At 38.0% G+C, this 14,026-nt stretch overlaps 1 protein-coding gene across 1 annotated transcript in view; it reads left to right on the forward strand.

The window, feature by feature from the left end:
- Znf597 (zinc finger protein 597) overlaps window positions 1-3,691 on the forward strand; it is a 6,284-nt gene extending 2,593 nt beyond the window's left edge. Inside the window, exon 4 of the mRNA XM_004628086.2 lies at window positions 2,224-3,691. Within this exon, the coding sequence (XP_004628143.1) occupies window positions 2,224-3,341 (1,118 nt within the window). The 3' untranslated portion in view covers window positions 3,342-3,691. The remainder of the gene's footprint in view (window positions 1-2,223) is intronic.
- The last annotated feature ends 10,335 nt before the right edge of the window (window positions 3,692-14,026 follow it).

The raw sequence follows: 14,026 nt of genomic DNA on the forward strand, positions 1-14,026 counted from the left end.
CTGTGTGTGTGTGTGTGTGTGTGTGTGTGTGTGTGTGTGAGGTCTCACTATATACAGGCTGGTCTTAAACTCACTGTGTGTGTGTGTATGTGACAGGTCTCACTATATACAGGCTGGTCTTGAACTCACTGTTTAACCCAAGCTGGCTTCAAACTTGTGGTGATCCTCCTGTCTTAACCTCCCCAGTGCTAGTAATCATGCACCCACCTCTATGTTTGGCAAGAGATAATTTCTGAAAGACAAAAATTTAACTTAGTATAGTGACAGTGGTTTCACACAGTATGTGATAATCCCACATATTTGTTGCAGTCAATTTATAGTTACTTGGAAGACCCCATTAGTATAGATTATTATAATTTGCTAATGATATCCTCTTAAAGGACTGCTATGCCTTCTTTACCTAGAAAGGACTATATGTAGTATTCCTGTGCCTGAATAGATTTTACCCCTGACTGGAGCTAAGTAGCTAAACGATCTCATAATTCATTTTTTATATCTTCTACTTGTCTCTTTGTCATGTTCATGTTGCTCTTTATCTTCTTGAACATATATATATATATCTATATATATATTTTTTTTTTTTTTAATTTTTTTTTTTTTTTTGGGTGAAACAGGGGATTGAACTCAGGCCCTTGCGCTTGCCAGGGAAGCACTTATTCCACTGAGCCATCTCCCCAGCCCAATACAATATATTTTAATGGCCATTTTAATATTTTCCTGATACTTTTATCACTTAGATCATTTATGATTTTGTCTTTATTGATCATATTTTCTTGTTATTGGCCATATGTTCATGTATATCTGATAAATTTTTGTTAGATTTTGGACTTTGTGAATTTTTTTGTTGTTTGCTGGATTTTTTTAAAAAAATATTTATTTATTTATTTTGTGTGTGTGTGTGTGGCCAGCTCAACCCACCAGGGGGCGGGCGCTGGCTGGCATGTGGTGCTGGGGGATTGAACTGTGGTCCCTGTGCTTTGCTTAGCTTAGCTTGTTCTAAGTAGATGCTTTAGACCACTGAGCCATCTCACTAGCTCCGATTTTTTTTTTTTTTTTTTTTTTTGGCGGAACCAGGGATTGAACTCAGACCCTTGCGCTTGCCAGTGAAGCGCTTACTCCACTGAGCCATCTCTCTGGCCCCTTGTTTTGTTTTTAAAAATATTTTTTAAAAAATATTTTTGCCAAATTTGGTGGCACACACTTTATAATCCCAGCACTCAGGAGGCTGAAGCAGGAGGATAATTGTGAGTTGGAGACCAGCCTGGGTTACAAAGTAAACTTAAGGCCAGCCTAAACTACACAGCAAGACCCTGTCTCAAAAAGGCTATCTATCTATATCTATCTGTCTATCTATATAAAAATAAAATATTTTTGATCTTTGTGTGGGATACATTACATTTACTTGGGGTTGAGCTGGGTGTGGGTGGTGCACACCTGTAATCCCAGCATTTGGGAGGCTGAGGCAGGACAATTGCTATGAGTTCAAGGCTACATAGTAAGTTTAAGTTCAAGGCCAGCCTGAACTACATAGCAGAACCCTATCTCAAAAAACAAAAACAAAAAAAAAAGAAAAAAAAAAGTTACTTGGGGTTGAGTTTGCTCCTTTCAGGGTTTGCTTTTTTCGCATTGTTAAGCAGGTTCAGATCAGCCTTTAATGCTAATTTGGCCTACTTTTTTTTTTTTTTCTTTTTTTTTTTTGGAGACAGGGTCTCTATGCAGTTCAGGCTGACCTTGAACTCACTATGTAGTATGGGCTGGCCTCAAACTTAAGGCCATCCTCCTGCCTCAGCCTCCTAGATGATAGGCATGTACCACCTCAGCCTTCTTTCTTCCTGGATAAATATGAATCCTATATCCATTCCAATTTTGATTATTCGTTTGTCAGTTGAGATAGCTTAAATAATGAAAAGTTCCTGAAATCTAAATAGACTAAATGGAAAACTAGATCTCTAGACAATGTCTACCAAAATTGTCCTTAGTTCCTATTATTGGACCATGACTTAGTTACAGCCATTCTTTGCTCCTTGCCCTTGCATCTCATGAGGAACTGGATCCTTTGAGAAGTCAGGAGAACCTGCTGGCTCCTAATTCTGTATATTTATCAGTGTCAGGGTTATAAGATAATTCATTTGCAGTTTCTTGCTCCTCTTGTGTAACTACCTTAGCTGCTGCTTTCTCTAGCATTACTCGAAGATGCTATCTATGTTTTATTTTTATCAACAGGAGGGGAAACCAACACTGATGTTAATGAGCAATTAAGCCTAGAGCCCATGGAAATTGAAAAGGTTTCCCTAGAAAATCACTCCACTGCTACACCCTTAGTCAGTTACCCACAAAATTCCTCTGAGCGTAGAGATGGAATCCCTGAAAGAAATATATCAGCGGGAACGTCCACTTACAAGAAAAAGTTAAGAAGCCTTCTAATTACTATTGAAAACCATACTCCATTAGTAGAACTGTCTCAATGTTTAGGAGTCAAAGCACTTTCTGAAATTATTGAGTTTCCCCCAGAAGAAACCAAAAATGAGTACAAGTGTCCTGAATGTGACCAAAGCTTCAGTGATAATTTATATCTTGTTTTGCACCAGAAAATTCATTCAAGAGAGAAAAAACATAAATGTGGTGACTGTGGGAAGAGCTTCAATTATAAAGCCAACCTGAGTACACATGAGAGAATCCACACTGGAGAGAAGCCTTATAAGTGTACCAAATGTGATGCCATCTTCCGCCAACAATCACATCTGTCCCGGCACATGAATAGCCACGTGAAGAAGAAACCCTATACGTGTGGTATTTGTAAGAGAGGTTTTATGTGGCTCCCAGGATTAACACAGCATCAGAAAAGCCATGCTGCTGGAAAAGAATATGAACATGCTAACCGTGGGAAATCTTTTGGTCAGAAAACAAATCTGGCATTGCCTGAGAATACTTACACACCAGCAGCCCAATACCAGCACGGTCAGTGTGCAAAGAGCTTCCAACAGCATATATCGTACCCTCTTCTCCCCGAGAAGGGCCGCAAGAAAGAGTCTGAACAATGCAGTGTTGATGATGAAAACTTTTTTTCATTCTCCAGATTCAAGCCTTTACAGTGTCCTGAGTGTGACATGAAATTTCCTTGTTTCTCAGAGCTTGTTTCTCATCAGAACATTCACATACAAGAAAAGCTCTATAAATGTGAAACATGTGCACAGAGTTTTGCTTTGGATTCAGAACTTGCATGCCACCAGAAGAGCCACAGGCAACAGGAGCCTTTTAAATGTTCTGTTCGTGGGAAGAGTTTTAAGGTGAATACGCATCTCGTTAATCATAAGCGAACCCACAGGAAAAACACCCTGTAAATATAGTAAGTTTTCGTTAATGTTTGGGTGTTTCAGTATCTGTATGACAGGAAATTATGTGCCAAGCACAGTGCTAAGCACTTTATACACATTCCATGTAATATTTCATTCTTATCACAGCCCTCATATAGGCTGTATTATTTCTAGCTTAGAGTTGAGGAAGCATAAGCAATGTCACACAAATAGTGACAAAGCTGGGATCCAAACTCAGTTACTCATCAAATTCCATTTGAACATACTAGAGAAACACTTAGAACTTCTTGGTTTTTGTCTTGGTGGTGCTGGTTTTGCACAAATGCTCTACTACTGAGCTATATCTTCAGCCCCCACAATTTTTTTTTAAAGTTCAATTTTTGTTAAAATGAAGGTTATAGTTTTTGGGGTTTTTTTGGTGGAACTGGGGATTGAACTCAGGCCCTTGTGCTTGCTAGGCAAGCACTTATTCTACTGAGCCATCTCCGCAGCCCTGGTTATTGTTAAAGTTCTTTTAATTTTATTTGCTAAGTAAGTTTGCCAGTTCTGCACATATAAGTGTTTTTGTACTTATTTTATACTTTTCTGTTATAACTATTTGAATGTGATACTGTATTTATATGAGCTTATTGTTTTACATGTAAATTTCCAGGTGTTTCTTAGTTGTATCCCTTTCTGGAGGTTGGACGTGACTTGGGAAGATGGGGTAGTACTTGCTCCTTTTTACGGGATTTGCCTCCAGATCTTTACTGAAGCACATTACTTGACTTGTTTTGAAAGATCAAAACTTTTTCAGGGCACATGTTAGAAACTTAGTTTATATGTAATTTAATCTTGAGACTAAATCTGTAACAGAAAAGACTGTGTTTTACAAATGAGGAAAGTAAAGCCCTTAGAGAATAAGGTCAGTATTTTGCCAGTTACATAAAACACCACAATGTGGTGAAGCTAGCATTTAAACTTAGGTGTCTTCTAATTCCAAAGACTACAAATTCTGTGGCACTGCATTTTTTGGTGGCAGTCTTTTTATTAAAATATTGCCAAAGTTTCACATTTATTAAAGGTAGGGAAAACAGAAAGGTCAGGGGAAAACGGGCTCAGTAAAGTAAATATGGGCTAAGTAAAAAGGGGGAAAAATAAAAATAAAAAATATACCCTACATTGTAGGAGAGAAGCTATTGTGAAGAGGCAGAGTAATCTATACGAAGGAATAGTATGGCAGTCAGACAGGGAAGCTGAACCGGAGAGGAGAGTATGGTCACCATGAAGGCTGCCCTGTACACTTGCATACCTACACACACACACTCACACTTGCATCCCATCCCACACATAGAGTTTTAGACAGTTATTACATTATAGTTTTAGACAGGTAAGTACTGGACCAAAATATTGTTGAAGAGTATGGAACTATATCCTGTAGCAGAACAGAGTATTTCCATGGTCTCTTGATTAGGATGTAAGAATAGTCTCTTGTCTATTTAAATAGATGTTAGAAGGGTACATTACTTACTGAGTACAGTTATTGCTGGGAAATCTTAAGCAAAGCTGAAGGTTTCTGGAGGACCGGTTGGATTGAAAGTAATTCCTGGAAGGTGATCCTTCAGCAGAACAGGTTGAGGACTGAATGTATAAAGAGCAGCTAGCTACTGAAGGTAAGCTCTTAACACTTTCTAGAAGCATGAAGACAACTGTTGGTGAGTGAGAAAAACTAAAAAACAAACAGCCTGAACCCACTTGCTCACTCTTTATTCCCTGTTGTCATTCTTGTCTTGGTTCTAATTTGCAGGTCCAAAGTTGAAGGCCATGGGTACGTCAGGGCAGGCATGGTTCTTTTTTTCTGTTTCCATTCTCTGGATACAGGGTACCAGTCTGCCAGGGCTTCAAGTTGAAGGTCTTAAATTTAAAACAGGCTTTCTTATCTCTCTGTCTGAGATGCTTTGAATTGTATAGAAACTTCAATTATATCCAGTTAAAGGTTTTAGGTACAAGTGCACAGTAAAGCAACAATTAAAAATATGTCTAGGTCACAGTAACTGACAGGCTTGGTTTTTTTTCTTCATTTTTTTTCGTGCATATCAATCATCAACATCATACCAAAAGCCACTGAAATTACTCCTGTGTATACATATACATTTCTGTTTCTGTAAAAGTGCTATTTTTAAAATCTCTTATGGGTGTTTGGGGTAATTTTTCACACTCTGGAAAATAAAAACTGCAAAAAGCAGGTAAACTGTAAAGCAGTCTTCTTCCCCTCCCCTCCCCTCCCCTCCCAGTCCCTCCCCTCTCTTCCCCTCCTCTCCCTTCTCTTCCCTTCCCTTTTTTTCTTTTTGGAGATGGTATTTCAGATTGGCTATGAACTCACTATGTAGCCCAGGATGATTTTAAACTTATGATGATCCTCCTGCCTCAACCTCCCAAGTGCTGTGATTATAGGCATGTGCCACCATGCCTGGCTTAGTAAAGTGCATTTGCACATTGAGGTACACAGTAAGATTTGTAGCATGAATTTTTACTCTCTCCTGTACTTTGTTAGATGCAAAGGAAAGGATGGCAGCTGCTATCTTTTATATGAGCCCCGTTCTATCCAAGTGCCTTCTAACATTCCTGCCTGCTTTTTTCTGCAAAAACTCTGCTAGTGGGGCCTTCTATCTCAGTTTCACTCTCCCCTCTACAGTTCTACACTCCAATGTGATGAGGTACTAAATCAGTTTCTCTCACTGAGGGCAGAAACAGGACAGCAGGAAGGTGGTGTTCTTGTTAATATTTAACAAAGATCACTATATTCCAGAGTCAGCTAAAAAGAAACTGGAGACCTGGGCATATTTTTAATTGCTGCTTTATGGTATACTTGTATCTAAAAACTTTAACTGCATGTAATTCAAGTTGCTTTGCCACAGGGAGTTGAAAGAAGAGCTGTGTCTACCAATGATATTCAGGCAGGTTTTTGATGATGGCTTTTTCATCCTATATACCTTGTTAACTGACAGATACAAATTCCATAAGATTTTTCTCTCCAGAGATAATGAACCTATCATGTTAGGTGCTATTAACAAATATACTGGATAGAAGTTAATACAGAGATGGAAAATTAAATGTAAGAGTTTATTTCTATGGCTGATATACTACGTTTGTCAGGATAAATGTTGATAACACAGCAGAAGACACACTGTACTGAAGAAATTGACTCTTAAATTTCTCACCTTTTGTTGATATAGTGAAAGTGTGTGTATCAAATGGTTCCTTTAAGTGATGGCTGGAATATCAGGTATGGTTAAACAGTCATCATTGCTGAAAACAGCACTTTGCCAGTGGAATTCATATGCCAAATCTCACATTTCATAACTTAAGAAGTTGTGATTTTTTTTTTAAGTAGGGTTTATTGTGTATTCCAGGCTGACCTTGAATTCACTGTGTAGTCCAAGCTGGCCTTGAACTTATGCTGATCTGCCTCAGCCTCCAGAGTGCTGGGGTTATAGGTATAAACCACCAAACCCTGCTAAGAAGTTAAGAAATTTTGTTTCTATAGGAGTTGAGCTAAAAATTGTAGTTTTCTTGCTACAAGCAATAATCTATTCATATCTCCCTATATAGCACTGTAAATGATTAACTCAATAATTCAGGGAGTTAAAACTAAAACCAGAGGGGTCATGGTGGGACAAGCATGTAATCCAAGCACTCAGGAGGCTGAGGCAGAAGGATTGCTGCAAGTTCAAAGCCAGCCTGCACTATAAAGTGAGTTCAAGGCCGGCCCAAACTGCATAGTAAAATCCTATCTCAAAAGACAAAACAAACAAAAACCACACCTAAAACCAAATGACATTTCCCAGTGACTATAGCATAAATTATACAATCTGAACCAGATTTTTCTTAAACTGTATTTTTTACTGTATACATGTTCCAGTGAGATAGCTGGTTTTAGTTTATTTGAATAAAGTCTTTTGACTGTCCCTTAACTTTTATCCCTGTGGGATCTCATTAGGGAAGTATGTTTGCTTTGACCATCAGTTTGAAAGTAAATGATGTTTGTTAGAAATGTACATATTCATCTATTTTAGTGTTATGCATTATGACAGCTATTAATCTGAGATAAAGATGACTATTACTCATCATTCCAAGGCCTGACAATAGGTGTTTTGTCTTTTAAAACTGAGATCTCTTCCTGCATGAACAATCTGGGGAAGAAGTGGATACAACATAAATATTCATTTATGTAAGACTATGATTGTGCTGTAACCTGTAGTTCTTTTGAATACCTCAGAAGTATGTTTATTATATTATGCACTTACACTCTTTGTTGAATGTTTCAATTTTACTGTTTTGGTGCATTCTCATTGGTCTCAGCTGTAGATTGCAGTATGAACAGTGATTATGTCTATTTAATGTGAACTGTTTCATTAATAAATGCTATTTTATGATGATGGCTAAAAAGTGAACTTTAAAAATACACACATACACATATACACACTTTTTTTTTTTTTGATGGTTGGGCTGTGGTTTGGACAGAATAAATGCCTTCAATGCCATTTAGTAAGAAAAGTAAATTGCACTCGATTCCAGCGTTAGCCTGGGAATATGGCATTAGGCATCCACTTACCTTTCAGTCTTCACAGTGGTAGTATAGGACCTACATCCAACTCTGCTCTCACAGTATTAGGGTTTCCTGCTTGGCCACTAGCCACACAAGATCACATGCTCAGTGTGCCACGGCACTACTAGCAGGAAACTGGAAGTTGCGGTCACTTCTGGTGGCTGCTTTAGCAGCACCTGCACCCTCTAGCAAGTGGACAGTGAATGGAAGACCTCCAGCTGCAGTTTGTGTAGACTCTGCTTACTAGTGTACCACACACTAGGTGGTCTTTGTAGAAAACAGCTACAACAGGTCGAATAGATTTGCACAGAGACCAGCGGGAAGGTAACAAGGGTGTGACTGTGGGAAACCATTGTGATTCCAGGAACTGATCACACTGGCCTGGAAAGGATCCTCTACCTCCTTTTTGACTCTGCCCTTCTACAATGTGAATTTATAGGATTGATACATGTGTTTCTGGGCTGTTGAATGCTTTATGCTTCTCTTTTGTCCTAGGTAGAGTTCTCTCTACAACCAGCCAACCAGTGTTAGGGCTTTTGGTGTGCCTTGTAGCTAAATTCTTTTTAAAAATCATTATCTTCAACAGTGTTTCATTGTGTTGTTCAGATTGATTCTAAATGCCTGGCCTCAAGTGATCCTCCTTAGCCTTTTTAGTAGGTGGGACTACAGGCCTATGCCACTCAACTGTGTCTTGTATCAGAATTCTAATGTACCTCTGTTGGTTGAATTATGTCCTTAGCTCACCATCATTTCTGTTGCTACACAGATCTCATTTGATGTCAGCCCAGATTTTTCCTCTCCATTCTAGATTCCATGGGAATATCCCATGCCTACAAGAGATGTCCTTTTCATAGGAGAACCTGTACTGTAACAACATGTAACTCAGTTGTGCTCCAAATTTTCTGATCAAGAAGATTATGGAGCCACAGAGGAATGTATTCGATGATCTAAAGTAAGCCTGGGGAGAATCACATGGAGAGAAAAAACATTTTCTCAAGCTTTCACAGAGAGCAAATTGGTCAAGCAATGGCAATGACTCATCCTCATGTCAGACACTGACAAAAGGATGTACAAAGGGCGGTACAGGGCTACAGGATAAATCCTGAGAGTACTTGGCTGACCTTATCAGATACAAAAGTTACATTTCTTGTTATATAGGTCTTGCTATATCTTGGTCTCAACCATCCAGCAGAAAAGTATAAAAATGAGGTATATAAAGTAAATCCATATTAATACGATGAGCTGTAAAAGGCTCAAGTCAATAACTTCTGAGGATAACCCACTAATATAGACTGCTAGACAGTGCTAGATTGTTTAGTTGAATTCAAACACCTATAGTATTTAGATGCCAATAGAATATTCACCTCTGACAGGACAAAAGGAAACATGATTTTGTATTTATATATACAAAATAGTTAGGATAGATATACAGCTACTTTCACTTAATTCAATGAGAAGAAAGAGGTGTACTAACAGTGTTTGGACAGAATATCCTGTCTGCTTCTTGTACTATGGATAACCACTAAGAAGATAACAATGTATTGACTATCAAAACTGTCCTATTAATCAGCTGTGAAACTGTCTCATTCATAAATATTTCTCAATAAAAAATATATAAAAAAGGAATAACAACTGAGCATGAGTTTGCTGCCTTTAGAACAGTTTTTGAAAATATAGTATTAAAGGGTTCTCACTTTCCTTATTTTAATTATACACAGATGTTGTTAATGTCTTTTTTTTAAATACCTTAAAATTTGCTCCAAACGTTGACATTAAGCGCATCAAACAACGAAGTGTCTTTGGTATATTAAACTTTCACAATTAAAAAAAAAAAGAGAGACGTCCTTTGGATATCGCTGAAAAATCTGAACACATACCTAAAATAGAACCGTTTTTAGACTCTGTTCAGTTTGTTTCTAGTATATGGTACCATATTCATATAATTACACATGCTATCAGTGAATATTCTCTCTTTTCTCCAGCTACAGTTTCAGTGTTTATGTCTTCCAAAGTTTGTGTTGAAGTCCTAACCTCCAGGAGGATAGTGTTAAGGAGAGGAGCTTTTGAAGATTAAATCATGAAGGTGAAACCCTTATTACTGCCCTTAGAAACTAGAGAGCTAGCTAGCACTTTCCACAAAGTGAGGCCTTGTATGTAAAATGGCCTTCACTGGATATGGAATCTGCCACCACCACCATCATAGATTTCTTAGCCTCCTGAACCATGAGAAACAAATTTCTCTTGTTCCTAAGCTATCTCATTTATAGTAATTTGTAACAGACCAGGCTTGGAATTCCTTATCCATTCAATTATCAAGACATGTGAATTCTGCGTCAAAAATATCTCCCAATTCTATTGGGAATATAGCTCAATGATGGCACATTGGTAGAGGCCCTGGTTTGGATGATCCCCCACACCACAAGACAAAAAACCAAAACGGACATCTCCCAAACCTATCTTCTTCTCTCTCTCCATTATCTTCACCTTTATACAGTAGCACAGTGCTGAAGTAACCTAACCTCATGTCATTTTGTTTTGTCAGCACAACTAGAACATCTAATTATATCACCCTCAAAGTCTGATTTCCTTTTGTCCTTAGGATAACATCTAAAGTTTTTAGTGTGGCCTTACTGTTACTTCCCTGTGTACCCCTCTCTCGTCTTTTTCTCTCTCCTCTCTAGCTGTACTTTCCTTCAGTTGATGAAAAATACAAAGCTCTTTACTTATGAGTTGTGCACTCATTTGGTTGGTTTTGACAGTCATAGCACTCTTACCCATGAGCTACCTTTCCAGCCCTGTACTTTTCTTCTACATAAAACATTCCTCATCCTTTTCTTGTTTTATGTAGAAGCACTTGGCTATATTTGTAATTTAATTGTAATTATGTAATTTATGGTTTAAGTTCATTTAGGGCGGGACTAGGTGCATGTTGGTACTTAAAATTATGTAGTGAATAAATGGATAAAACTTCTATAGCCCTATCACTTTTAAAAAAAAATTACTATAGTAAATGTTTGCAGAATGTGATGTTTATATTCATCTTGAGAAGTATATGTACATAGTATAGTTTGTTTCTTTAATCCCTTCCTTGACTGCCTCTCTCCCTCTGCCTCTAAATTCCCTTTCCCACTTTCATTCTTATTATTATTCATTGCTAATGTTTATGACATAATATTTACATTCCTTGAGGTTATTAGGTTCTAGTACATGGCATCTCATAATTCTTCTTTTTCTTTTTTCTTTCTTTTTTAGCAGAACCAGGGATTGAACTCAGGCCCTTGTGCTTGCCAGTGAAGCACTTATTTCACTGAGCCATCTCCCCAGCCCCCTCATAATTCTTCTTACTTCCTCTTCCTCTTTCTCCTCACCCTCAGTCCTCTGGACCTCTTCTCAATTGCAAGAGGTCCATCCTCTTATTTCCTTCTATGCATCCTTTATTATTCTCTTTGTTTGTACTTTGCCTTATTCAAATGAGATACTATATAGAATTTAAACCTAGGTGTCCAATTTCATTCAACATTATATTTTCCAGATGCATCATTTTCCTACATACCTTGAATTTGTTCTTCTTTATAGGCAGGTACTATTCCATTATGTATAGATACCACATTTTTATTTATCCATTCATCTGTTGATGGGGCATATAGGCTGCTTTCAGAATTTAGCTAATATGAATTGTGCTGCTGTAAACATTGGTAAGCATGTATTGCTGTAGTATGGGACCTTTAGTGCTTTAGCTAAAATAGCTGGATCATGTACAATTTCTAATTTTAGTTCTTTGAGAAACGTCCAAAACTGATTTCAGCCAGTCATGTGGATAACCCACTACTATTGTGGACGACTGTACTATATTGGATTATTTTGCTGAATTCACACACCTACAATATTTAAGTGGCAGTGGAATACCCATCTCTGACAAAACTTAAAAAAAAAAGGATACAAAGGAAGGACCATTTTATATCTATATATACAAAAGTTAGGATAGATATACAGCTACTTTCTCTTAATTCAATGAGGAGAAAGATTTGTACTAATAGTATTTGGACAGGATATCATGTCTGCATCTTATACTATGAATAACCACTAAGAAGATAACAATATGCAATGTATTAGTTATTAAAACTGTCCTATTAATTGGTTTTGAAACTGTCTCATTGCTATATGTTTCTCAGTAAAGTTATTTAAAAAATAACACATTGATTTCATAATGGTTTTACCAGTTTACATTCCCACCAACAATGTAGGAGTATTTGTTTCCATCACAACCTCACAGCATTGGTGCTAGCATCATCTTTGACTTTTTTTTTAAGGTTTTGTTTCATTGTCTTTTTTTTTTTCTCAGTCTTTTTGAGACAGGGTCTTGCTGTACAGTTCAGGCTGGCCTTGAACTCATTTTGTAGCCAAGTGCTGGGATTACAGGCATGTGCCACCACACCTGGCTCTGTCTGACTTCTTGATGATTGCCATTGTCTCTGGTGTAAAATGGAGTCTTAGCACTGTTTTAATTTTAATTTCTTAATGAGCAGAGACATTGAACATTTTTTCATATGTTTGTTGGTCATTTGTATGTCATCTGAGAAATACCTGTTCATTTCACTTGCCCATTTCTTGATTGGGTCTTTTATTTTAGGTGGTCTACCTTTTATTTTTTTTCTTTTTTCTTTTTTTCGTAATTTTATTGATAAACAGATAGCAATGAGACAGTTTTTTTTTTCTTTATATATTCTAGAAATTTTGGTTTTTTTTAAGACAGGGTCTCACTATATACTTAAAGCTTACTTTGAACTCACTATGTAGATAAGACTGGGTCTTGAATTTGAAGTGATCCTCCCATCTCAGAATCCCCAGAGTTGGGATTATGGACATGCATTACCACGCCAAGTTTATAGGAGGAATAGCACTATCACTTTTATTCTGTTGGATGGAACTAAGAGACTGTCAGAAGAGAAAGGGGAATAGAACCAGGTGCTAGCAGTCATCAGTAGGTAGGAAAATCCCAGAGAAGTTATAAGGAGTTTAGAGAAAACAAAAGCATTGGCTAAAAAAATTCCCAGTATAAAAATATAATGATGCCCTATAGGCTTGAAGGGAATAATTTACCAAAGATACATAGTCATCATAGACACATTTGAAGGGCAGGAAGTAAAAGCGATGTTTGTATTTCAAATAGAACTACTTTGAGCCCATACAGCAGAGGGCACTTGAACAATTTGAGTCTACGTCTGATGCCTTGAACCTTCTGGGAGTAAAATAGTAGTGATTAAAGCAGCTTATAGCACGATGTGAAATAAAACAGGATCAGAGTGTATTGTGCCCAATCACAACACTGATTATCCTATTCCTTTACTAGTATATCCCTTCAGTGGATGTGAAGCAAGCATCCAGTGTGGGGAGAATGGTGCTACACCTGAAGGATAGGTTGTCTAGAAAACTCCAAGAGAGGAAACCATTAATACCCCAGATACCACAGAACAAGTGCACTTTGCCAGCTGATCCAAATTCCTATATAAGTCATTCTATTTGACTGGTTGGGCTTTAACAAGATAAAGAATAGGAAGCTTTTAATTTCCATGGACTCATCAAATAAATATTTACACATGGATCAACTCTAAAAGCAATCCAGAAACTGTCTGCAAATCTGCTTCACATTGGGCAACTGAAAAAAATATCCACATCAAGTGCTGGTAAGTCAGCATTAGGCAAGCAAAGGGGCCAGGGTTCAATCCCTGGAACTGCATGCTGCCCCACTCCCGCATGCACTGGAGTCCAGTTCTGGTGGTGCATGCCTGTAATCCCAGCACTAGGGAGGCTGAAAACAGGATCACTATGAGTCGGAGCTGCGTGGTGAGGCCCTGCGTGCATGCACACGCACACACGTGAAAAATATCCACATCAAAATGGGTACAAAAAGGGCCGGCGAGATAGCTCAGTGGACTAAGCACAGGGACCAGGGTTTGATATGTGGCACCACATGCCACACTGGCCCTGTCCTGCTGGGTGCACTAAACCAGCCACAGAGACCTGGCTGGTGGCACATGCCTGTAATCCCAGCAGTGGGGAGGCTGAAAACATGATCACTAGGTGTTGGAGCTGCGTAGTGAGACCCTGTACAAAATACATTTAG

Source organism: Octodon degus, unplaced genomic scaffold, assembly GCF_000260255.1.
Source record: "Octodon degus isolate 3935 unplaced genomic scaffold, OctDeg1.0 scaffold00021, whole genome shotgun sequence".
Taxonomy (NCBI): domain Eukaryota; kingdom Metazoa; phylum Chordata; class Mammalia; order Rodentia; family Octodontidae; genus Octodon; species Octodon degus.